Source organism: Arvicanthis niloticus, chromosome 2 (genome assembly GCF_011762505.2).
Source record: "Arvicanthis niloticus isolate mArvNil1 chromosome 2, mArvNil1.pat.X, whole genome shotgun sequence".
Taxonomy (NCBI): domain Eukaryota; kingdom Metazoa; phylum Chordata; class Mammalia; order Rodentia; family Muridae; genus Arvicanthis; species Arvicanthis niloticus.
In genome coordinates, this window is record NC_047659.1 from 91567414 (window position 1) to 91592376 (window position 24963).

Genomic DNA, 24963 nt, shown 5'->3' on the forward strand with positions numbered 1-24963 from the left:
TGTCTCCAGTCTCAGTGCAAGGGCACCAGCTTTGTCACATGGATAATATGGATCCAAACAAACCCAGATCCTCATGCTTATTTGGCAAACATGTTACTGACTGAGTCATTGTCCTAGCCTCCTGGGCCGTTGCTTTTTAATGTACTTACAAATCACCTGGAGACATTACTAAAATATACATTTGATTCAATAGGACCAGATTGAGATCCTCAACCTGTAAGAATAAATTGTAAAAATGAAATTTTAGGTCTCAACGTGAGAGTTTCTTAGGTTCAGAGTTTCAATTTACACTCAAGTGTTAGCTGCCCCTGGGGTGCATTCCAAGGGCTTGAATAAACATTTCAAAGGCACAAAAGACCCAAGATAGAGGCAATAAAACACCTGGGTAAACGGAAGTCACTTGAAAGGAATTCTCCCAGGAGCAAGATACAGATGTAAATTAGGATAATTGGGATGGGGGCTAGATGGAAACCAGGCTTGGGAACGGATGTTTGATATATCCAATCATATGTAACCGCGCCAAACTTTCCCGCTCTCCCCAACCCCTACCCATAAATATCCCAAGTTTCCTGGGCTTGAGGTCGGAATCTCTATCTCTTGCCTGAGATATATTCCGGCCCAAGGGCCCTCGTCATTAAACCTCCTCTGCAGTTGCATCAAGAAGGTTTCTCGTGTGTCCTTGGGTTTGTGCAGGTCCGGACTTGGGTGAGAGTCCCCTTTTGGGGTCTTACAAACCGAGCACATGAGTATACTTCTGGGTATGGCTGATGCTACTGACCCCTGAGGTCACATTTCAAGTAGCAAGGCTTCAAAGCATGACACTTAGGACACAATGTAGTCATGTAGAGTTTATACTTGAGAAATTGAGTTAAAAAATCAATCAATCAATCAATCAATCTTCTGTTTAAGTAAGCTTACTATCCTTGCTTCCATCCTTCTAGTCACAGGTTAGACATGCCTAAAAGTTCATTCACTAACCTTTGGGTTTTGAAATTGATCATATTCCTAGTAACTCGATTCTCCCATTGTGTTATGTATCCTAATAATCATTTTAGGAAAGGCAAGTAACATGGCTTTTTATTCTCGTGGGTTGTTTGAGGGCAACTTTATTCCACTTGGAGAATTAAAAACCCACTCAATCTAAGCTGTAAATATGGTCTATAACAAAGTATCAGTTATGGCATAAAGTTAAGCATTTGAGTTTAATGCAAAACTCTAAAAGGGTGGGTATGCTATGACATCCAGACAACTGGTCCTGAAAACTTTACTTTTTATACAGGGTCAGATTCTTTCATATGTAAGGAGGACTGCTTGTCCTGTCTGTATCAACTTCTGTTCAGATAATCAAATGAAAGTATACTGTCAAATGATTAGAAACAATTTCTAACTAAGTCTTTCCTTGAAATTTTAGAATGCCAACTATTATGTTAGGAAATGGTCTAATACTTTTGAGTTCAAAATACAAAGACCAAGACCAATATTAAATTCTAAGAAAGGAACAGATCAATACCACCCAACCAAATTACCTTCCTAGTATGTCCTTAAGCCACGTTATATAACCAATCCCAGCAACATAGCATCAGACCCAAGGTTATAGTTAGGTTTCTGCTTTTAATGCAGATTTCTTTTTCCTAAGTCTCCAGTCGGCATCCAAGCACTCTAAAAACACATGACCCACCACCCGGCTGCACTGTAACAACTGTTCCATCTGCTAAGCTTTACCTGCAACAGCCCATGTGCAACCAGCCATTGATAATGAATTAGTTTCAGAATATACCTCATTTTCTATAATCATTCTTTAAGGGTACTGCCTAGATAGCAAAAAGCTGTAATGTTCCCTAAATGCTATTAACATTTTCCTATGGTGTTCTGGTTAGCTTTTGTCAACCTGACACAAGCCAGGGTTACTTGGGAAGAGGGAAATTCAGTGAAATGTCTCTATCTGATTAGCCTGTAGGCAAGTTTGTGGGGGCATTTTCTTGATTAATAATTGATGTGAGAGGTCCCAGCCTACTGGCACTCCTGGGCAGGTTGTTCTGGGATGTGTTTTAAAAAAAGGCAAGTGTTTCTCTGTGGCCTCTGCTTCAGTTCCTGCCTTGGCTTTTCTCAACTATGGATTGTGACAGGACCTGAAATAAATCCTTTCTTTCCCAAGTTGCTTTTGGTCATGGTGTTTACAGCAATGAAAGCAAACCAGAACAAATAGTGTTTGTTATTTTAAATTGTGCTTAAATGTTTCAACAGAAAATAAGATAATCTGTAGTAAGTCTCCACTAGGGTCTGAAAGAAGGGTGTGCAGAGAAAATTTGAAATAAATGAGAAAGACACTAGTTTTGTTAAAATTTTTATATTAAAAAGTGGCATGAACTTTTTATGTAGAACAAAAATTTAGGGAAGGCAAAACTGGATAAAACCATTAAAAACAAAATACAGTGCTTCAAGTGAATCCCATCACCTGGTGATGTTATAAGCAGTCTCTAAGCCAACACCAGATACTAGAACCAACAATCTTTAAAAAAAAAAAAGAGCGGCAGTCTAGGGCCTCCATACCACTTCATGCAAGAATAACTGCTGGTAAAGCAACAGGACCTGTTCCCTCTCTACAGGCCCCCCTTCTGAAGCACGATAACCCCTCCTGCAGGATGAATAACCACAGCACTTAAACAGAGCACGTCCTGGCATCTCATGTAATCCCAAAGAGTGGCATGAAGGCAAATCAAGCATCTCCTGTGACTGCAATGCCACCCTTGGAGGCTGACTAAATGGTAGTTAAAAGTTCTGGAGTGTGCACCACATTGCCAGCAATGAGATGTGTCATAATATCAGATGTCAGAAGAGTTAAGCTAATATTTCTCTTTAAAGCACATCTGAAATAGAAAAATCTTTAATATACACCATTTGTAAACAAAATTGCACTTGATTTTGAATCACATGTAACTTTCTCTCCGCCCACCCCCCCACCCCTTTTGGTCACTGATAGATCTATGGTTCCTTAACTTAAAAGGGCCCATTTCCCTCAAACCACTTTTGCAAGATGTAATCTTGACTTCCCGGGAAACTAAAAAAATGAATGATAATTTCTCCCATTACCAATACAACTTCCTAAATAAATAAAATCACAGGCAGTTGCTCCTAGAGATGACAAACTATGGTGTAAATGACACAGTCCTTTCATAAACTTTAACTTCCTAGTCCGACAGATTAAACAATGGAACAGAAAGTTCAGGGTCAACATGTAGCTTGCAAAGACAGCCATGACAGGGTTTGGGAGGGAAAGGGTGTCAATGTAAAGAAGCTTGTAGATTTTTCTCATCCCATGAATGTGTTTTCAGTAAGCCGGTCTTTTTGGCTGACACCTCTCCCCAGCTCCCATGCACAAAGATCAAGGAACAGGGCAAGATGTCATTGCCTCCTTTAATCCATGGAGCAGTGCAGAAGACTGACATGTAAGCTGTCTCTTCCCTGATACAAGCCACCTTCTACGGCCGTTTCCCATTGCTTACTCCATCTTCGACCTTTCAAAGTGTGTGATCATTCGTTCCTAAGGAGAAAAAGATTTATTCTAAGTACATGACTTAAAATGGTCTAAATTCCAAATAATTTCTATATAAATGGCTCAAACAAATTTTTTCACAAATACCTTTCTATGCTAATTGTTTAGAGCAGTATATCTATGATAATTCTGAAACATTACAGGCCCCAACTGAGGTTAAATGACTCAACTATAACTCAGGAGGAAATTCAACATGCTTATAGTTTATTTTAGTGTGCAATACAACATGTTAAAAGCAAGCACAGTGTTGTACAGTAGATCTGTGGAAATCTTACTTTAACTAAACTCTGGTATATGAGTCTGTCTGTGTACCTTCTGGCCTCAGGTACCAGACACCCATATGATGTACTTACATATATGTAGGAAAACGCTTATACACACAGACTAATACAAAAACAAAAAGGTGCAATAGTAACCAACTCAGGGGCACACTGCCCAGCCAGTCTGAAATATCAAGCTGCAGATTAAATGAAAGACCTTACTTCAAAAAATAAGGTAGACACACACAGAGGAAGACAACAAAACAGAAACAGACCCACTGGCCTCTACACACACACACACACACACACACACACACACACAAAGAATTGTACACTAAAAAATAAAATGGCAAGGTTGCGGGGCATAGCAGTGCGCACCTTTAATCCAAGCACTTGCAGGCAGAGACAGGTAGATCTCTAACTTTGAGGCCAGCCTAATCTATAAAGTGAGTTTCAGGACACCCAAGGCTACACAGAGAAACCCTGTCTTGATAAAGAAAAACAAAAATCGTAAGAATGCTAAATTTTGTGTTTCTCACCACATAAAGGGGCCATGGTAGCCATTATGTTTACTTGTAGTTTTTTCCATAAAGGCAAATGTTGAAGGATGGGTGAAATCAATGGCCAAAAGCACTAATAACCATGCATGCCATACATGGTGTCCTAGGAAACATAGTACAGCTAGAGAGCTGAGGCCAAAACAGAAAGAAAGCAGAGGAAGACCTCAAGAGAGACCCAGGAATCTTAAGAATTGAACACAGAAACCAAAGTGTTGGGTGGAGCAATTCAGATTGGAAAAGTAGAGTTTTCACTGTTTCAATGAATAGAACAGCCAAAGGACTTGACATTTTTATAGTGCCATACAGCAGGCCAGTGAGAAATCAACACATTGTTTTGGTAGCCAGTTCAACATAATGAGTTGTAATCTGGCGAAATGTTCCTAAAACACTTTGTTACAATGATCAGAACATTCTAACATTCAAAAGATGTATATAGAGTTAGTTCCATAAGCCTAGGCCACAATAAGACACCATGTGAATGCTTCTCAATGGACTACATGGAGCCACGGTAAGACTAAAAACTTCAGCTGGAGAGAAGGTTCAGCAGGAAGAGAACTAGCAGCTCTTTTGGAAGATTTGCTTCAATTCTCAGCACCCACATGCTGAGTAACAACCACCTGTAGCCCCAATTCTAGGGAATCCAATGTCTTCTTCTGGACTCTGAGGGCACCAGACATGCAAGTGGTGCAGACACACATGCAGACAAAACATCCACACACATAAAATAAAATTTAAAGGGGAAAAACAGATTTAAAATCAGCATAAATATTAGTAATACTAATTATAATATTTTATAGAACAGAAGCATAGAAATGCTGAATTTAGTAAACAATAACTTGAAATAACTTTGTTCTGATCTAGTATATTCCCTTCTCAATACTATTCCTAACTTAGCCAAGATTGGAGTAGGATAGAGTTGAATTTCTTAAAGACAAAACAACTACAAAGTACAGAGTTCAGTGTCTGTTACCCAACTTTGGTTTTTTGTTTTTTTTCTAAGACAAGGTTTCTCTGTATAGCTCTGGCTGTCTTAGACTCACTCTGTAGACCAGCTGGCCTCAAACTCAGAGATCTGCCTGCCTCTGGATTAAAGGTGTGCATCACCACACCTGGATTGTTACTCAACTTTTAAATGAAAACATTCATAAGTCTGACCAGGTAACTCTGGAAAGGGGACTATATACACACAGGTATACAGAAAGGAATCTTTGTATGCCCATTTCTGTCTTTTTCAGCCAAACCAGTCCAGTCAGTAGACAGTTAAGATTCTTTGTCAATGGAGAATTCATGAGTGGCTATTCAGTTACCAGATCAACCGAGATAAAGTCCATGACTTGATCACTAACCTCATCTGAGTCCAGCAAGGCCGGAAGTGCTCTGCAGAGAAACATGACATTATTAAATAAGGCCACAAACTCTTCATGAAGGACAATAGATAACTAGTGAAAATTAAAACTTTTTTAAAAACTTAGCTAAGATTTGTATCTCTTTTAAGATACAAGTAAATAAAAAATAAGCCGAATTATTCAAGTTATAAAGAAAGAATAAAACATACCGTACAGAATGGCAGGGTTAATGTCTCATTAACATTAAAGCTCTAGGATGGAATTCAGAAATTTAAAAAGATCTAGCCTACAGATTTTAGACTGACCTAGAGCTAAATCTTTATAAACAGAAATATCATTCAAATGAGTAGTCCTAATTATTTTTATTTTTATGTTGCTCCTAATATTTTTAACCATTCCTTGAAACTTCATATTCTCACTAGACTTTGCCTCAGTTTAAGCACTGAAAACAATAATAAAGTAATACTAACACTGAAATAGGATTCTTAAGGTAATAATTCAAAAACTTACACATCAGTCACGGAAGAAGGAACATTCTCTTCTACCCACTTCAAATCATCTTCCTGCTGGGAACATAAAAATACCAGCTATTACTAAAACATACCAATAAGTAATATGTCTCAAGAATAGATCTGAATTCATAAGACCTTTCTTCTTTTTAAAGCCTTTTGTTATCCTACATAGCACACATCCATAACAAATGAGGCTGACAGAAAATTCTATTCAACTTTTTTCTTCAAATACCTTTGATTAAAACCTTCCTAGTATCTCATTAGTGTTAATTTACAAGTGTTACAATGTTCTCTTAACCCAGCTAGTTCCCAAATAATGGAAACTGGACTGTTTTATTTATTCAACAGCTTCAAGCATAACAACTGACCAGTATTAATCTATTTGAGTCCCCTAAGCAAATCTGGCTATATTCCAGCCATAATTCCCGAGATTATTTGCATTCTATAGCTTTCTCTGCTCCAGGTGTTTTATCATGATGTCTCCTGTACCATCTCCCTTCCCTCCCTCCCTCTCCCCTAGCTGGGAGGAAGTCTAGCCATTTCTCTCCCCTGATCAGTCACTGGCTGCTCAGCTCTTTATTGATCAATCAGGGAATAATTGGAGAGCAATGTTTATACAACACTGAGACAGGAGATTCTCAGAGTAAGGACTGCAACCAGATACAGGGGCACAGACCTCAATGTTTGAATAACACCAGGATGATCTTTACACAGTGCCCAGGAACATTATGCCTACAAGCCCCCATCCTAACTACCACTCAGTCTTCTTTTCCTGTGACTTCAACATTGTTACAGTTCACAAATAAGAGATTATGGAGCAATTGTTTCTCCGAGCTTGGCTTATTTAACAAACTGTCTTCTAGTTCACCAGTTCCTGGAAATGTCAGGATTTCCTTCTATTTTAAGAATAAACAGTATTTGACTGTACATATACACACTTCATTAAGTCATCCATTGAATCAAACTTTTTAAAGACAGGGTTTCTCTGGCTGACTGGCCTTTAACTCAGAGATTTGCCTGCGTCTGACTCCTGTGTGCTAGGATTAAAGGCACAAGCATACCCAGGTCATTGAGTGAAACTTAACTGAAGTATCTTTGTTATTGAGGGTGCAACAATTAGCCTGAAAATGCAGGCATCCTTTCAGCACACAGACTAATGACTGCACGCCCAATAGCAGGATTATGAGGTTATGGAGTAAGTACCTTTACTTTGATTTTTCAGGAACTCTCCGCACTAACCCATATTCAACAGAGCACAGAAGGGATAGCTCATTGTGGCTTTATTTTGCATTTCTTGATTATCTGTGGTGAGCATTTTAAAAACATACATTTGTAATGTCTTCCTGTGACGATTTCTATTTAAGGCCTTTGCCCCTTTTTAATCAGCATGTTTTTCTGCTACTGACGTATTTTGAGTTCCTTATACATACTAGCCATGTTTTCTCTCATTCTGTGGTTGTCTACTCCTGTTGACTGTTTGCTCTGCCATACAGGTTTGAGGCAACTCTATGATAACTCTTATTTTTGATTTTGAGGCCTGGACTGCTTGATACAAATTTTAAAAACTCTTTATGCAGACCAGTATGATGCAGTGTCTCTCTGATTTTCTTCGAGATTACAGTTTCAAGCCTTACATTAATAAGACCTTAATCAGCAACCCCCTACAATTCACCCTATTTCTGGTCCCGGGGATTGAACCTAGGACCTCCTTCATATGAGGGTAGTGCTCTACACCTGAACTACATTCCCACAGCCTCTGATTCATTTGAATAGAATTCCAATGTCTTCAACACTACTGACTGGAAAACAAAAAACTTTCCTTTTCCTATTATGTGTCCTTAGTACCTCTGTCAAAATTCAGGTGACCAGAAGTGTCTAACTTTACCCTTTGGGCTCTCTACTCTGTTCCATTGGTTCACAATGGCTCTACAGGTTGGTTTTAGTTGTCCCGTGAGTTATACATGTTGAACATACTCTACTGTGAACAATAGCTGTCACTCTCTGGGGGAAATTTTTGTACATGTAAGTATCTATGTTTTCATGTAGGTGCAGGTATGTATGAATATATGTACACTCAGACCAGATATCAATATTTGTCTTTCTCAATCATTCTTCACCTTAAAAAAAAAAATGTACTTATTCATTTATAGTTGGGTGAAACAACCTGAGGGAGTCAGTCACTGAGCCATCTTACACCCACCTTATTTTCTGAGACAAGCTTTCTCACTGAATCTGGAGTGCACTGATTAGCTAGAGGGACTGGCCAGCAAACAGGAAAGATGCTCCTATCTCCCAAACCTGGGCCACATATGGTACCTGGAGCATTTGATACTGGGCCTGGGTATCTGTACTCAGGCCCTTATGCTTACAGAAATGCTTTACCCACAAAGCAGAGCCTCAGTCCCACTGTGCTATATTTTGAAGCCAAATTAGTGTGATATCTTCAGCTTTGTTCTTTTTCTCAAGAACACTTCAACTACTTAGGTGTTTTGCTTTTACTCTTGTGGTTTCTTACAAATAATGCAGTTGCTTTTTGAAAAGAAGATTGTGAAAAATGTCATTGGAATTTTGCTAGTGATTACAATAACTGCTTTGGGTAAGTATGGGTGTTATAAAAGTAATGTAGGCTTGTAAGACGGCTGCTGCCAAGCCTGAAGACCTGGATTCAATTCCTAGAACTCACATGGTGGCAAGAGAGGACCAACTCTTGAAAGCTGTCTGCCCTGCACACAGGCATAGCACATATCCTACTCTACTCAAAGCCATATGCAGAAAAACAGAAATGTAGTATGTACTGATATCATCATTAAGGCCTATTCAATGCCATCTTGGGTTCCACCGTGGGCCACAGACCAGGCCAAGATCACAGAGGAAGAAAGCACCCCACTTACTGTTTTGTTTGCTTTACTATTCCCATTTGGTTCTTGCTTGGTACTTCTCATTTTCATTCCTTCTGCAAAAGCAAAGAAAAAACAACAAATCCCCCATAGATTAGTGAGCTCTCCTCTTAGCAGCAACAAAAGCAAAAACATATTCAAAGACTTAAGCTTACTGACTGAATATGCATCAGATGTTTCCCTACCCTAACCTTTGTAATAAAAAATTCAAAGCTAGGGCTGGAGAGATGGCTCAGTGGTTAAGAGCACTGACTGTTCTTCCAGAGGTCCTGAGTTCAATTCCCAGCAACCACATGGTGTCTCACAACCATCTGTAATGGAATTTGATGCCCTCTTCTAGTGTGTCTGAAGACAACGACAGTGTACTCACATAAAAAGTTAAAAGCTAAATTAGTGTCTCACTTCTACAAAAAACGTGGACATTTAATGTAGAAGTATCACTCAGTTTATCATGGTTCACCTTAAAACCTTGTTATTTTCTCTTCATCCTAACTTTAGCAAACAGAAGAACTCACGGTTTATTTTCCTTTTAAAATTATTTTCTTTGAAAAAAAATACTGAGAGCACAAATCAGAACAGTGAGTTTTCTGCAAAGCTCACCAAAGCTTTCCTTCAGCATCGGTTCCTTCTGCTCATCCTCTTCATCTTCCTCTGACAATGGTGAGAAGGCGAACCTGACAAAACAGAGAACAGAAGGGAGTCCACAAGGGAACAGCCTCTCTCAGAATATCACAGAGAATATATTGAAACTGCAACTACAATGTTTCTTTCCCTTCACAAAGTTCTTATGTGCCTGTATCAACAACTGATTAGCAGGACAGTATGAGCCATAAACTACCTGTCACTTTAAACAAGTTACTTAATTTCCCCAAGTACAAATGGAGACAAGAGGACAATAGTCAAAATACTCAGCAGTATTTTCTGAAAAGTATAGTCAAGCAGGGTGAGCAGCATAGAGCTATAATCCAGCACATGGCTAGGGCCTAACTGAGCACCCTGTGGATGCCTTCTCCTCAGTACTCCCAAGGGACATGGCAATGAGACTTGGCAGAGACCTCATAACAATGTAAGAATGAAAAGTAAGGCAGAGATTATTGCCAAGGAAGACTACGTAACGCCCCAGGTTCACCCTTAGTACCACCACCCAAAAAGAATAGCAACTACCTTAAATCTAGCATAACCATAGTTTAATACAAGATACTACAAAATCTAATTATAACACAGGTTTTGATAACAACTGTGACTAGAGGGTGAGTTAAAGAATCCTTAAGGTGTAACAGTTATGCCAAAAGGCTGCGGAAGGAAGAAATGGATTTACTAGTAACCACCTTATTTTTATACTAGTTATACACAATTATCTTTTAATTATCAAGTCTCATAAGTTAAAGGGTTAAATGAGTTACAGGATAAAAAACTATGAAAATGTTATATATTTTTCACTCATTCATTCTTTCATTCCTGTATGTGTGTGCGTGTGTGAAGGTAAAGTGTACTATGTGCATAAAGGTTAAAGGACAAATTGCAGGAGTCAAGTCTCATGAATCATGGGAACTGAACTCAGGCCATCAGGCATAGTGGTAACAGGTGTCTTTACTTTCATGGACTTGCAACTGCAATGGTTTTAGAAGACTGATTAGTTTTTTATCTAAAGATATGTCTATCACAAACTGGCTCCATTATATGATAGGTATATTCATGGTACTTCTGTGTCTGTCATGTACGTGTTAAAGTATCTCTATATTGAAGAATCTCACATGAAGTCATATGATAATCTTACTCAAAGAAAGGTCTGATTCCTGCCCTTGCAACTGTGAGGGGATCTCCACACCTTCAGAAAGTCCTTATTTTTGTTTTGTTTTTTTTCAAGACAGGGTTTCTCTGTGTAACCCTGGCTATAAGTGGAACTCACTCTGTAGACCAGTCTGGCCTCAAACTCAGAGATCTGCATGTCCCTGGCACAAGAGTACTGGTTTTAAAGGTGTGTGCTACCACTACCCAGCCAGAAGGTCCTTGCTTGGTAGGAATATCTTTGTTTCCCTTGGGCTCTAACAGTGTGGTCTGTAAAAGGGGGCTGTAGGCCATGTCATATGAGAACTAATATCCATGTTAGTTCTGATCTATCCAGGAAATGTAAACTAAAGGTATTAGCCTGACCACCACGAAGGATGTTAAGGGTAAGGTCAGCCACACAGCTGTAAGTAATTGAGCCCCAAAAGAAACTCTGGGTTCAGGTTTTTCAGGCTGGTAAGACTCTGCAGTCATGCATTTGACCAAAAGAAAGCAACACTGACAGGAACACTGCAGACACAACTAGAAGCTTTGGTGTGGTTCCCTACAGACTCAGCACTCTGACTCTCTTTTCTTGGCTTATGATAGCTTTTATTCTTTTTCTGAAATAAACTGCAAACAAGAGCCTAATATCTGCAGTGACCTTTGTTTGTCTATCTAGTAAATTACTAACTAAACCTGTGAAAGATGGCAGGTTTGCAATTAGCAGTAATTTTGCAATGAGCAGGAGACTGGCCACAGTCTTGTCTGGGCTCTTTTTCCAGACTCTGAAGCTTGACTTTCTCTGGCTAGAAGTAGAATAGTTCTTTGCTATTGAAGGATCATATTGGGGTATTTGTTTGGGGTATAGAATGATAGAGCAGATATTAACTAATAAATGAATAAAATACATATGATTTAGAAAACTGTGAAGTGAAGGAGGTGGAGTGGGGATGTTGTTTAACAGTTTCCTGGAAGAATGAAACGTTCTATCCTGCAGGGAAGATCCTTAAATAGGAAGGCAAACAATGCAAAATAGCTTCTACAAGTTCCTGAAACCAATCAGATTCACTAAAACCCTTCCTGCCAAAGTAAGCAACAAAACCTGAGAGTCCCTCTCAGAGGTTGAAAGATGAGTTGCAAAAAAGATTCAGCCAAGCTACAAAAGAAGACTAGGGTACAAATATTGAGATCAGACCAGCTGTCTGGAAAAAGAAAAACCAGTCAGGCTGCCTGAAAAACGGTTAGAGCAATTGAGCCACATGGAAAGGACACTCTTCAATCTGTTAGGCTGCCTACAAGCTGTGCGGTGTGCACAGGTCCCCAGCTTTGTGAGCTGCTGCCCATGCTGGGGTGGCTTTGGTGATGCAGCTGTCTTCGAATCATTTCTGCTCCTGTAAGTAACTCCTCATTCATATTCTTGTAGGTGACTCAATAAAACTCACTGGTTCACCGAAGTGATTTGGTAGCATCCACACTTTGGTCTGTTGCTTCCTATCAGGGGTGAGTAGACGTGTTTTTCAAGGAAAACTTTTGTCATACAACAGGGTTGGGAGAACAGGACAAGGGGATATTAGAGTACATCATCAATATACAGGGCATTATTATACCTTATCTTAGGTTTAATTCTCCTCACATATAACTAAGCAGTTAATGTGAAATCATAAGGAATGCACACAATGTTGGGAAAAGAAAGCAAAACAGCAATGGAAAAACCCTTACAGGCAGAGGAAAGGAAACATTTAAACCTAATTACAGCTAATACGTAACAAACTAAAGGACTGATATAATAGGGTTCCCAAAGCTGTACATGCCTCCCTACCAGTACTGTTTCAGCTCCCTTTTATTTTCGTTCATAGCTTTTCTCTATTCACTTTTTTTCCTAGTGAACACACAGTAAGAGCATAATTTAAAGACACAGCAAAGCTATTTTCACCTGTTTTCTTTCCCAGTTTTTATTATCTGGTTATTAAGTTTTTACTCTCCCTCTTGGGTTATGTGATTTAACATAAGCTCTTAATTATCTAAATATGAGAGGGGAAAAAAGAACGGGAACAAAGGTGTGGGTGCTGATGAGGATGGAGCAGCTCCTAGCCAGGATTTGCCTGCACTGAACAAATACCATTACATGATGACCTGAATCCCAGAGTCAGTAACAGACTTTCACTTCACCCTATCATCGCCATAAGCTAGACAAGGCCTGCAGAGAGTCTCAATTATTTTTGTTTGTATTTACCTAAACCAATTATTTATAGTCCAAGATGTTATAAGAGTTGAAACAGACCTAAGTAACTATAAAAAAGGAAACTAAGGTTCATAGACATAAAAGAGACAGGATGCCAGAACTGAAGAGCTCTAGTAGGCCAGAGCACAACAAACATGGCTCTGGCAGGCCTTCCCTCCTCCTTGCTAACACTGTTAGACTACAATTCTACTGCTAGTATCCAAGTTCTAGTCCCTTATTTGGCCACCTCCTCCTCCTGAAGCTGACTACCAAGGTCTGGCTATCTTTAGAGTACTGAAGTCTAGCAATCAAAAGCTCCCTTGTGGCTACCCTAATTAATCTGTCCAATCGAAAGAAACCCATCCTAACATGGAGTTTCCTCTTTTATCTTTATATACCACCATCTTCCTATGGGCCACATCTGTCTCTACATAGACTAAGTCCTCTGGGATAAATATGCTTGCCCATCCCTACTCCTTTGTTCTCTTATCCTTCCCCCTCATCCTTTATCTCCTGCCTTTGTCTCTTATTGCCTGCCTTGTGTCCCTCTGGGAGAAATAAATCTCCTTTGTGCTGAGAACTTGGGTCTTGGGATGTTTTGTGCCTACTGGTCCTTTCAAGAACTACAAAGCAAGTTAACGGAAGAGCCGAAGGAGTCTGTCTACTCATCTCTACTATGCAACACGATCCTGACAGCTTCCCTAATAAACCACACCCCTATGTGACAGGGGTCATCCTGGTAGCAGGAGAAATAAAGAGTTCAAGTACCTCTGGTTATTTGCTGATGGTCGCCAGAGAATCATGATGACAAAGAGGATCATGGAAAACAGCAATCTCCAAATGGCATCATCTACCCACAGCTCCCGCCAGTCCTGCAGTAAGAGGGAAATGCACAACACTTTTTTTATAAATTATAAAATTTCCAAAAAAGAGCACTACCTATCTCTACAGAAATCCTATAGCCTACAGTCTCTGTCTAGATTACTCAGATTAGCATCACTCACACATGGTGTTCAGCACTTCCTGAGATTCTGAAATTAAAGCAAGCTTTCAGTATGACAGGCTGTGGCTACCATCCACAAACTCTCTTCTATGATAAGCATGGCCATATAAAACATACCAATAGGAGCTGGGGGTATGGCTTAGTGGCAAAGCTCCTGCTTAGAATGCAAAGGGGCCTGGGTTGGATCCCTAGGACCAATAAATAAACCAGTGTATCACACATATGACAGCATAGACTACTTAGGAGTAGAACCCTAGCACTAAACTCTTACACCCTCTAAGAATCATGGACTATAACATAATCAACACGTTCATACTCATAACTGCACATATTTATAACTTACCGACTGGCAAGTCACTATTCTGAATTTCATGGTTGTCCAGATGATGAACACAATAGATGCTAGCAGAAATAAAAAACCTGGTCAGAACATGAATGGCAGTTTATACCCAAATTACATTCAGTGATCTCGAATAAACACAATTCCATATTTCTAACCCCAAAACACTATTATCACTTATTTTCAATATAAATTTATTAAACACTTACCATCAGCAAGGCCAATAATACATACTACTGTCAACATTTTCTGTAAATACAGTTTTGCAATCATTTTGTCTTTATCATCTGGCTACTTCAGTAACCTTAGGAATTAGAACAATAGCTAATAGAATATATGGCTTTTACCAACATTATCAAAGTAATTTTATTCCTTCTCTAACGTATTTTTTGAGGAAGTGTCTCTCACTGCAATCGGAGCTCACTGATTGGCTAGACTCGTAGTTCACCATTTGGGAAGACTAACTGACCAGCGGGCTCCAGGAATTCCTGTTTCTACCTTCCTAGCATTAGGATCATCACCATGACTGGCTTTGTACATTGGTCCTGGGGAGCTGAACTGAAGTCTTCATGCTTGTATGGCAGTATGTATCTACTAAGCCACCTCCCTAATCCCACACCTGGCTTTTGCATATGAGGACCAGGGATCTAAACTTGTCCTTACACTTACACAGCAAGCATTTGGCAGAGCCATCTCTCCTACTATTAATCTTTTTTTTTTTTAAAGATCATAAATATTTTAAAGTACCAGAACTATGACTGCTTTCCTTGAATGAAAAACAAAACTTTCTCTAACTACCAATGGCCTTCTCAGGCTAAGAATTTCTGTTCTGGCTTAGCAGTCAAGAGCACTGGCTGCTTTTCCAGAGAACCCAGGTTCAGTTGCTAGCACCCACATGGAGGCTTACAACTGTCCATAACTCCAGTTACAGGGGATCTGATACCCTCTTCTGGCTCTGCATCAGGTACAGATGTGGTACACAGACACATGCAGGCAAAACACCATACAAATAAAGATAATTTCTGTTTTAAAGGAAACCACAAGATTATGATGATGCAACATTTAAAACATTCCAAACTTACCTGCCACTGCCAAGATAAGCGTATTGGTGAAATGTCGGTACAAAGAGAGCTTTACAATGTTCCTCCGAAGTTTTAATAGCTTCATGGTTTGAGTCAAGCTAATGAATATGTGTTTGCAAGTCAAGGAATTAAACATTCAAAAAGGTAAGTAAATTAATCCTTGGGTTGAGGATCTAGGATCATACTTGTAAAGTTACAGATCTCAGAGACTTACATCTCTTATTTTCACTTATTCTCACTAATTCTACACCCTAACTAATGAGAAAATAATCATTTCAATAAGACAGAAAAAAAATTACAGAATGAGGATGAGAATGAAGAAATAAGAGGAAAAATACATGGAAACAAGGAAAATATAGGCTTACTAGAAAAACTGTAAAAGATGAAAACAACCATGGAAATGATAAAGTGAGTAACATGCACGGCAGGTTAGCACCATTTCGGTTTAAGTGGGTATTCCTGTCCTCCTCTGGCTCAGCTAATCCACTGTAGCTAATCACAACCATACTTGTGCCCACAGCTTTCCAGAGTCCTATACTCAGTCCCTAAGGAGCACCACCAGCTGCCCACACTACTGTGAACTAAGTAAGAGGACCCAACAACTGGCTGAGGACCCCAGGCCAGTCAGCTACCAAAGCAGTGAGGCTTCGTTTTAAGAACTTTATTTCTAAGTAGGAGCTCACATGGGAAGACAAAAGGGAAGTGATGACTACCACAGATGACACCTGCTCTCATCCCTAAGAATCAGAGGTGCAGACTGAAAAATGAAGGCACCGGGGCTGAGAAGGCTCGGGTGCAGAGACGCTTGCCACCCAGTCATCCAGCCCAACAAGCTGAGCTCCATCCCCAGAAGCCGCATGAGATGAAGGACAGAACTTTCTAGGAAGGAATCCTCTGACCTTCATATGTGCACTGTGGCGTGCATTCCCCACCTCCACAAATAAAATTTTAAAAATAAAATATACAGGGCCTGCAGAGCAAGCTCAGTAGTTAAGACTATACACTGCTCTTGCAGACAACAGGGTCAGGATTTCCAGCACTCACATCAGCCAGCTCACAATGGCTGGCCAACTACAAATGAAGGGGGTACAGCATCCCTTTTCTGGCCTCTGCAGGCAATGTACTCATGTGCACAATGTATACATATACACACAATTAAAATTTAGATCTTGAAAAATCAAAAAAAAAAAGAAAGAAAAGAAAAATGAAGGGAGCTGGAGCTCATTGTGCCTGTCAGAGCTCTCCCTGATTCTACCTTATCCTTCCCTCTCCCAGTACTCAAGGATCACAGTACTTGGCAGATACAGAGCTGGACCCAGACACCTGATTTTCAGTCTTTTTTGCTATATGGCAATCTACTCAAATTTGCAAAACTATAATTTTGTTCATATTATGCATTTTTTTCCTTCGAAACAGGATTTCTCTGTGTATTCCTGGCTGTCCTGGACCTCACTCTGTAGACCAGGCTGGCCCTCAACTCAGAGATCTGCCTGCCTCTGCCCCATAAGTGCTGGGATTAAAGGTGTACACCACCATCACCCCACTCAAATTATGCTTTTTACAACCATCACAACCTATCAGGACAAAAATGTTACACAATTGCACATACATGCTCATATACATAAAGACAAACAAAATTTAAAATACCCATACAAGATAAATTTCAAAAACTTGAACCCAAGAGGTCAACTCCTACTACACAAATGTTTAAAGGAACAGGAATAGAAACCTGTCTATCTACTGTCACTTTGTGACTGAATTAACATTCATTCTGAAAAGTGATAGGCAGGTTCTAGGTAAAAGAGCAAACTCACCCTTCATGGGCTGAAACCTGCCTTCCTAGTTATGAGACAGGGAGGATCAACCCCCTTAAACAGTTCCTAAACACATCTTAGGGATCAAATTTTTCTCACAGGCATCAAAGAATTTCATAATTGGTAGAGACTAAAAGAAAGAGCAGGATCAGAGCAGCCAATGATTCTAATACAAAGAACAAACCCAAAATCAAGGTCCATTTTAAAAAGAGAAGGCAGAAGTTCTTATCTTGTGCTCAGCATTCAAATTCTGTGATTTTAAGAATGAAAATACAAAACAGAACTGCTTACCTGAGCCCTCAGGCCATTCACATATAAAATAAACCATTTCCCAGACCAAAGAGAAATCAACGGACAGATTAATGGAAGCCCATCTCCAAGGGGAGAAAATGAATGGCCCCCAAACAAGCCAATGAGAAGGATATCCACCAGCACAGGGCAGTGTCTAGGAAAGCCAAGGGTATAAAGGCCAAGGAAGCAAGATCAGTCTGGGCCTGCAGACAAAGAAAAAGAGGATGAACAGAGCAGGAGAAGAGACCAGCACATGGTTCTGCATTTACAGTCAGCAGGAATGGGTCTGCATATGAACCCAAGAAAAGCACAAGGGCTAGCACTTAGCAAACATTCCTCCCTGCTTATACACCTGCAGACAGCACGCAGCCATAAACGATTCACACAAACTGTCAATTATTCTCAACTCATCAAAACTGCTATAGAATACTACCATAGAGTTCCTATGTGATGATTTCCTACGATTATTTTTAGACTAAAATCTTAAAAAGGTACCTCTCACATTTTAAATAATTATTGCATCATTAACATACTAAGAATTATTGATTCTCAGAGTTAACGTAATGAAATGTTACTAATTAATAGTTTACTCTAAAATATAAGTAATGACTTTTCCACAAACAACAATCTTAGTTTCTATAAGTTTGTATCTAAGATGTTTTGTATATAATTCTAACAACCCAATCACCAGAGAATCATTAAAGGATATCCATAAAATAATACAGGCATCAATTGCAGAGAGGGCCAGGCTTACTATCAGAGCCAATGAGTAAGAAAAATACTATAGTAATGGTAGAGGAGAGAAAGTGAAATTGACAGAGGGTTAAAGGTGCTCAAAATCTAAAGAGACTGTACTCAGAGGACAGGGCATGGACAGTTTGGTTTGAAAAACAAACTACAATTATGAAGTACTGTATAGAAGGGGAGCTGCCTCGAAACTAAATGCACTCCGTTTTTACTAAGGGCAAACCCAAGTGTACAGAACTTAGCACTTGAACCTAATGGGTTATGACAAGCTGACTGTTTTTTTTTTTTTTCTTTTTTTTTTTTAAACAAATGAAATAAGTGAAATGGCCCAGAAAGCCCATTTCTTCCTTGGCAATGGATTGTGTGAAACTTAATTGCATTTAAGTTTTTAAACTTTAAGTTCTGGGTAAAAATGTTGCTTTTGATTAGATGAGCTAGTAAATGGGGGAAAGAACCAAATAATGACCCATCTGGGGGTAGGAGGAAAGAAGATATTCATTACAGCTCAGATCCTAAATGTATCCAGCTCTCAGAGATGAGATTAGAAACTCTGAGTTACACCAAGCCCACAACACTCAAAAAAGTTTTCAGATTTTAAATTTTAAGATGTTCAATTTTTAGATTAAAGGATGGTCAACCAGAAGGGTCTATGCACACAAAAACTCTGACGTGTGAAACACTCCTGGTCCCTTAACACTTCACTCAAGAAAAGGAAGCTCAACCTGAATATGTCTATTGAAAGTCGGAGTCCATGGGAGACAAGAGCAGCCTATTAACACCCACTTACTGACTTAAGATAGAAACATGACACTGACCACAAAAACTCAGACTAAGAAAAAATAAAATAAGTGATTCGTGCTAAGCAATACTGACCCCTGTAACTCTGAGGACTCCTTCCATGCCAGAAAATAAAAGATAAAGTGCTCCTGCCACCACAACCTTGTGAAGAGTGACTCCAAGGCGAGGCCTAAAAAGGAAGCAAAGAGACAACCGACTCATTACAGAAGCAGCAGGACCAGTAACATACTAAGTAATGGCACTAGAGGCAACTAGTACAGTGTAACAACTAACTCATGAGTAACATACTCCCGGAGGAAAAAACCACTTTTGACTGTCTGGTTATAAACAATGGCAAGAAATACTAAAACTCAAGATCCTTGTTACTGTAACATGTACCCACACTCACACACACATACATAACATATATGCACACACTCACACACATACATACACATGCACACTCACATACACACATACATAAAATTGAAACATTCAACAGTACAAACCCCTGATAAAAAAGCCTGTCACCCAGTCTATGGCTAGTTCCACCCCATGCACATAGCATTTTTTCCATCCTTTCACACTATCTAGGAAAAAAAAAAACAAAAAAAAAACTAAGGTAATTTTTTTGTGTATGTTTTTTAAAAGACAAGAACTTTAAAAACAAACAAAAAGCCCATGAAGCTAGTGCGATGGTTCAGCAGATAAATGAACTTGCTGCCAAGGCTGATAATCTGAATGCAATCCCCAGAATCCACATGAATGAAGGAGAAAACCAAGCCCCACAGATTACCCTACATACAAACTCTTGTAAGTACAATATACACACACAATCACAGAACCAGGCATGGAGGTATAGACCTATAATCTGAGCATGACTTGAAGGTCAGTCTGAGCCATATAGCAAGCCTGCTTCAAACCAAATCTCAAAATGTTAACAATACCTTCATGCAATCAAATGGTGTGTTATAGTCCACTGAATAACCTCAAGTTCAAAACCCACTAGTATAAGTCTTTGAGACACTCTATTCCAAGGTGGAAAAGCCTTGCATCCTTAATATTTAAAATCCTACTCCTCTAGAATCTGTATTTTAACAAAATTACTAGGTGGTTCATTACATTTGCCCAAGTCAGGTAATTCTATATGACTAGTTCTAGCTAGGAAAAGGTCCATAATGGTAGAGAATTATCTAAGAAATCTTGAAATTTCTATCACGTGTAGAAGGCATTTAAATATTTAAATAAAATTTTACCCATTAAACTCTTATTCTACTTAAGTGTCTTTGGACTATCCCTCTCCTAGTCTCTAATTCAAGAGATAGCTTCTGTCCCTACCACTTCTTCCAAATTGCTCTTGCTATGGTCGTTAACACTCTTCATTAACTAAATCATGTTAATTTCAATCCTCTTACCCAATCTATCTGATCATCTGAGTCAATCAAGAACTCCTTGGAACACAGTCTTCAGTTTGCCTCTTGCCTTCAACCATTACTCAATTTCCTGTGTTACTCTACTTCATGTCACTGACATTTAAATAACAGAATATACCCAAACCCCAAGTCTTTGACCCTTTCTCCAGATTCCCTTCCTTGGTAACCATGCGCAGTGTCATGATTTAAGTAACACCTACATCTTGATGACCACCAAACTTCTACTTTGGCCCTGTCCTCACTCCTCTGGTTATCTAGCCAATCTCCTAATCTTGCCATTGTGCCAAGCCAATTCCTTGATCTTCCTGGACTTAAGGAAATGGCAATTCTTTCCTGCTCTGTGAGCAGACCAGAAGTTGGCCTCATCCCCAGTTCCTCTTCTCTTTCATATCCCACAGGTGACCATCATGAATCTCCACCTTCAAAGCATACACAGGATCCAATCACACCTCAGAATCTCTCTCTGGGTGGACTAACAGTCCCCTTGCTTTTCTCAGATATTTGCTTGGATGTCACTAAGTGAAGGTTTCCCAGGCCACCCTATTCACAGCTCCAAGTTTCAACTCCTGCCTGGCATTCCTCATGCCCTCTCCTGAGAACTATAGTACCTTCCACTGTATGTTAGATATTTAACTCATTTACTTCAATTTTGTCTGTGTTCTCTTCCTCCACAACTGTAAATCCAAAATCTTCCATTTGTTGTACATCAAGGGCTGACAACACTGAGTGCCTGGTATATGGGGTGCTAGGTACTTTTTGGTTTAGAAAGAATTTGATGAGTACTATGCAAGGAGCAATGGGCTACACAACTTTTTTGCTTTTTTGAGACATGGTCAATAATTTTAATTAAAAAAATTAAAAAAATTTAAACTATTACAGTAAGAATATTCTTTCCATAAACCAGTCTTGTCTGTGGGATGGAGGAGAGATGCTCAACCGTTTACAACACTTGATATCTTGTAGAACCCTGAGCTTGATTCCAAGCATTTTCCTCACAAGCATATAAAACTCCAGTTCCAGACACCCTCACACAAAGACAGACAGACAGACAGACACACACACACACACACACACACAAACATAAAATAAATATTTTTATAAATGTAATTTGCAAAAACATTTCACATGGCCACTGAGTTCACCATAAAAGTTTGGTTTTCAACATTATTTGCTCCACTGCAGTTTTTCTGCAGATGCACTGAGTTCTTAGGAAGATAAAAAGTAGCAAGCATTTCTAACATTTAAACTGCTACAAAACCTCAGACAGTTTTTCCTATCGCACCACTTCTTTCATTAACCCTTTCAGAACCAGCACTGTCTAATCAGCATGTTTCAATCTAATCAGCATTTCATTCGGAAGCAGATACTCACTTGACTATGCCATATCCCAGACTGACTATGATGACCAGGGTTCGAGCCAGTGAGCGTTTTACTGCTGAGAGCAGCTCTGCAAGGACCAAGGCATCCTGGACTATGAAAGAAAGAGAAACCATACTATACTCCAGTTTCAACCAAATGCATAATCCAAGTACTGGAATTGTATATCACACCTACTGAAGAGTGAGTATCTCTTGTACAATTTCTATAAGCATATGGCTAATATCGCGTATGGACTCAGTCGTGTGCACAAAAGTCTAGGTGTGCTCAATTCATCAACTCACCCAACTTCCCTAAAACCTTAGCGGACTATCTTACCCTACACAGAAAGTTTTTAGTATCAGGGGAATTTCCTTACCTTTTTTTTCCCCAAACTGAAATATGGCTATACATGGAAAAGCACACACATACATCCTAGTGCATGTACATAGCTTTCAACTTCAATTTGCTATTTTCAAGTCTCTCCAAAGACCCAGGGAAGACCTTATTAGCATATCTTGCAACAATAATTAATAATAGTCTGAGAGAAAATTAAAACTATTTCAATAAACTACTATACCAAATATTTTTGTAATTACCAGTCAACCTTACTAAACCATAAGAACCTTCCCATTTTCTTGATATTACTGTATTTTACCAGGTCTTAGATGCACCCCCAAATACACAAGTGCAAAATTCTATATGTCTGGAAATCAATGGCATCTTACAATTAAATTGGTCATGTTTTCTTTCTTTCTTAGTAGTGCCTTGGCTATCAACCACAACTGAGTTTTAAGAAATATGATATGATAATCACTCCCTAAAGGGCCACTTTCAACATTTTTTTTTTTTTTTGCATCATATACAATTTTTGTACTCCTGAAATGCAAGATTTAAAGGAAAAGTCACAATGACAATGACTCTGCTTTGGTTATTTTAAAAGTAACTGAAAAGCAATCGTATGTAATCAACACTAAATTGAGAGAAGTTGGTATACATCTCATCCAGCAACAGAAAATGGCAAATTTGGGGCTGGATAGATGTATGCTTCATCAGTTGAGTTTGTAGTGCTCTTGCAAAGGACTTGAGTTTGGTCCCCAACACCTACAACTGGGTGACCCAAAACTGCTGCTCTGGTTCCATGGGGACCTGATCCCTCTGGCCCCCACAGGCACCTGCATTTATGTGCATGTAAAATACCAACCACCCACCCACATATGGATCATTTGAAAATATAAACCTTAAAGGAGGAGGGAAATTTGGGTCTGGTAAGATGGTTCAGTAGGTAAAGGTCCCTAATGTCAAACCTGATAACCTGAGTTCAATCCCCAGGACACACATGGTGAAAGGAGAGTTCTGATCCCAAGTTGTTCTCTGACCTCCACAGGCATGCCATGCACAGAGACCCACACATGTACACAAAATAAACAGGTATAATTTTTAAAATGGCACCTTTTAAAACATACCAGATTCTCCTTTGTATCGGATATTCTGAAATTCTGCATAAAACACAGCTTTCTCAAACATTCCAAGAAAGATGACAGCACCAATCCAAAATTGAATTCTCAGGAGATCTCTCCAGTAGCAGGCAGACCATGCCAGCCAGAGAACACCAAATAGTACGTACACAATACACATCACCATGAAAAACTGTTATCCAATTGGGAATGAAATAAAAAGCAGAATTAGGGCCAAGAACAAAGTATTCAGATTTAAAATCAACATACAATAAATATTTAAAAAAACTACAAAGAATCTTTACCTTGTCTTTGAAAAATAATTGTATCTCTAGCATGCAATACTAATAAATAAGAATAATCTAGTCTAGCTCCAGAATGATGTAGCCTAAAGGCAGACTACAGAAAGACCTGTCCTCAAGTGTCTGTTCCTTGCACTGACTGGACCTTTTTAGATCACAATCCAGTGATAAAATGAAGACAACAGTGAAGGCAACATAGGCCTGACAAGCTGGGATGTAGAGTCACAACTCAAGGAACACAACTAAAGAGGGAAACCATTAAAGGGAAGGGAAGAGAGAAGAATCATGAACACAAGTCTGCAAACAGACCAAGGGTCCTCAGCACAGGCTTATGAGCTCTGCGTGCCCAAATAAAAAAGAAGATGCATGCTTTAGTCACTCTGAGTGGGCTCAGAGCCAGGTATACACTGTTCTAGAGCCCAAATGGGAACTGTGCGGTAGCCACTGAGATTCTCTCCAGGCCACAACAGTCAATGACATTTTCCTCTCACAGAAAAAGGGCTACACCAACTCTCTCAAGGTCACTGTCTAATGAGAAGTTAAGGGCTGAGGAGAAGGCTCAGCTGTTAGGAACAATTGTTGCTCTTGCAGAGGACCTGGATTGAGTTTCCAATAGGGGCTCACAACCAGCCTTAACTGCAGTTCCAGAAGATCTAATACCTTTGTTTAATCTCTGCAGGCACTATATTCTCTCATGCTACACAACAGGCAAAACTCACAGCCATAATGTAAAGTAAGAAAATCTAATTTAAAAAGTTAACACCAAAACCTCAAGTAACATTTTAGCACTGGAATAATCCTTGAATGTGATACTGATACAAAACAGACAATTTCATGCTAAATTAATTTATTGCCAAGGCTAAAAAGACATGTTGACTTACAATCATCAGTGGGTAGTCTTCAAGTGTGAGGTATTCATAGGGACCCTTTACTTCAACAGTCACTGGCAAAACACAGATCTCAATTAATTTGATAGATAAGAAATCAAACCCCTGATTAGTGTTTATTTTATGAAGTTAGTATAAGTTTCATCATTCACTTTTAAGGACTTCAATCATGGTGAAAAATGCATTAGATGTAGTAACTTTTGAAAATGATGAATTATTCTTACAGTTCATTCACAGTCCAGTGTTTGTATTTGGTTGGTTTCTTTTTTGAAGACTCAGGTCCTCCTTGTCAACACTTACAGACTGACCTCCTCAGTTCCACACTCACATTCTTTAAAGACTAGCTGACTGACTG

At 39.2% G+C, this 24963-nt stretch overlaps 1 protein-coding gene across 7 annotated transcripts in view; it reads right to left on the minus strand.

Annotated features, from left to right (window-relative positions):
- Positions 1–2331: 2331 nt before the first annotated feature.
- The window catches only part of Tmem87a (transmembrane protein 87A), a 43832-nt gene continuing 21200 nt past the window's right edge, over positions 2332–24963 (minus strand). For 2 of the 7 annotated variants that reach the window (XM_076929568.1, XM_034494070.2), the window contains 13 exons: positions 24603–24664; positions 23429–23612; positions 21978–22077; positions 19270–19363; positions 17784–17852; positions 15545–15653; positions 14466–14524; positions 13888–13991; positions 9729–9802; positions 9123–9184; positions 6230–6285; positions 5720–5750; positions 2332–3541 (listed from right to left, as the gene is read on the minus strand). In XM_076929568.1, coding sequence (XP_076785683.1) covers positions 3500–3541; positions 5720–5750; positions 6230–6285; positions 9123–9184; positions 9729–9802; positions 13888–13991; positions 14466–14524; positions 15545–15653; positions 17784–17852; positions 19270–19363; positions 21978–22077; positions 23429–23612; positions 24603–24664 — 1046 coding nt within the window. In that variant the 3' untranslated portion in view covers positions 2332–3499. Of the gene's footprint in view, positions 3542–5719; positions 5751–6229; positions 6286–9122; positions 9185–9728; positions 9803–13887; positions 13992–14465; positions 14525–15544; positions 15654–17779; positions 17853–18354; positions 18431–19269; positions 19364–21977; positions 22078–23428; positions 23613–24602; positions 24665–24963 lie in introns of all 7 variants that reach the window. The other 5 variants (XM_076929567.1, XM_076929562.1, XM_076929566.1 and 2 more) reach the window with 4 other exon arrangements.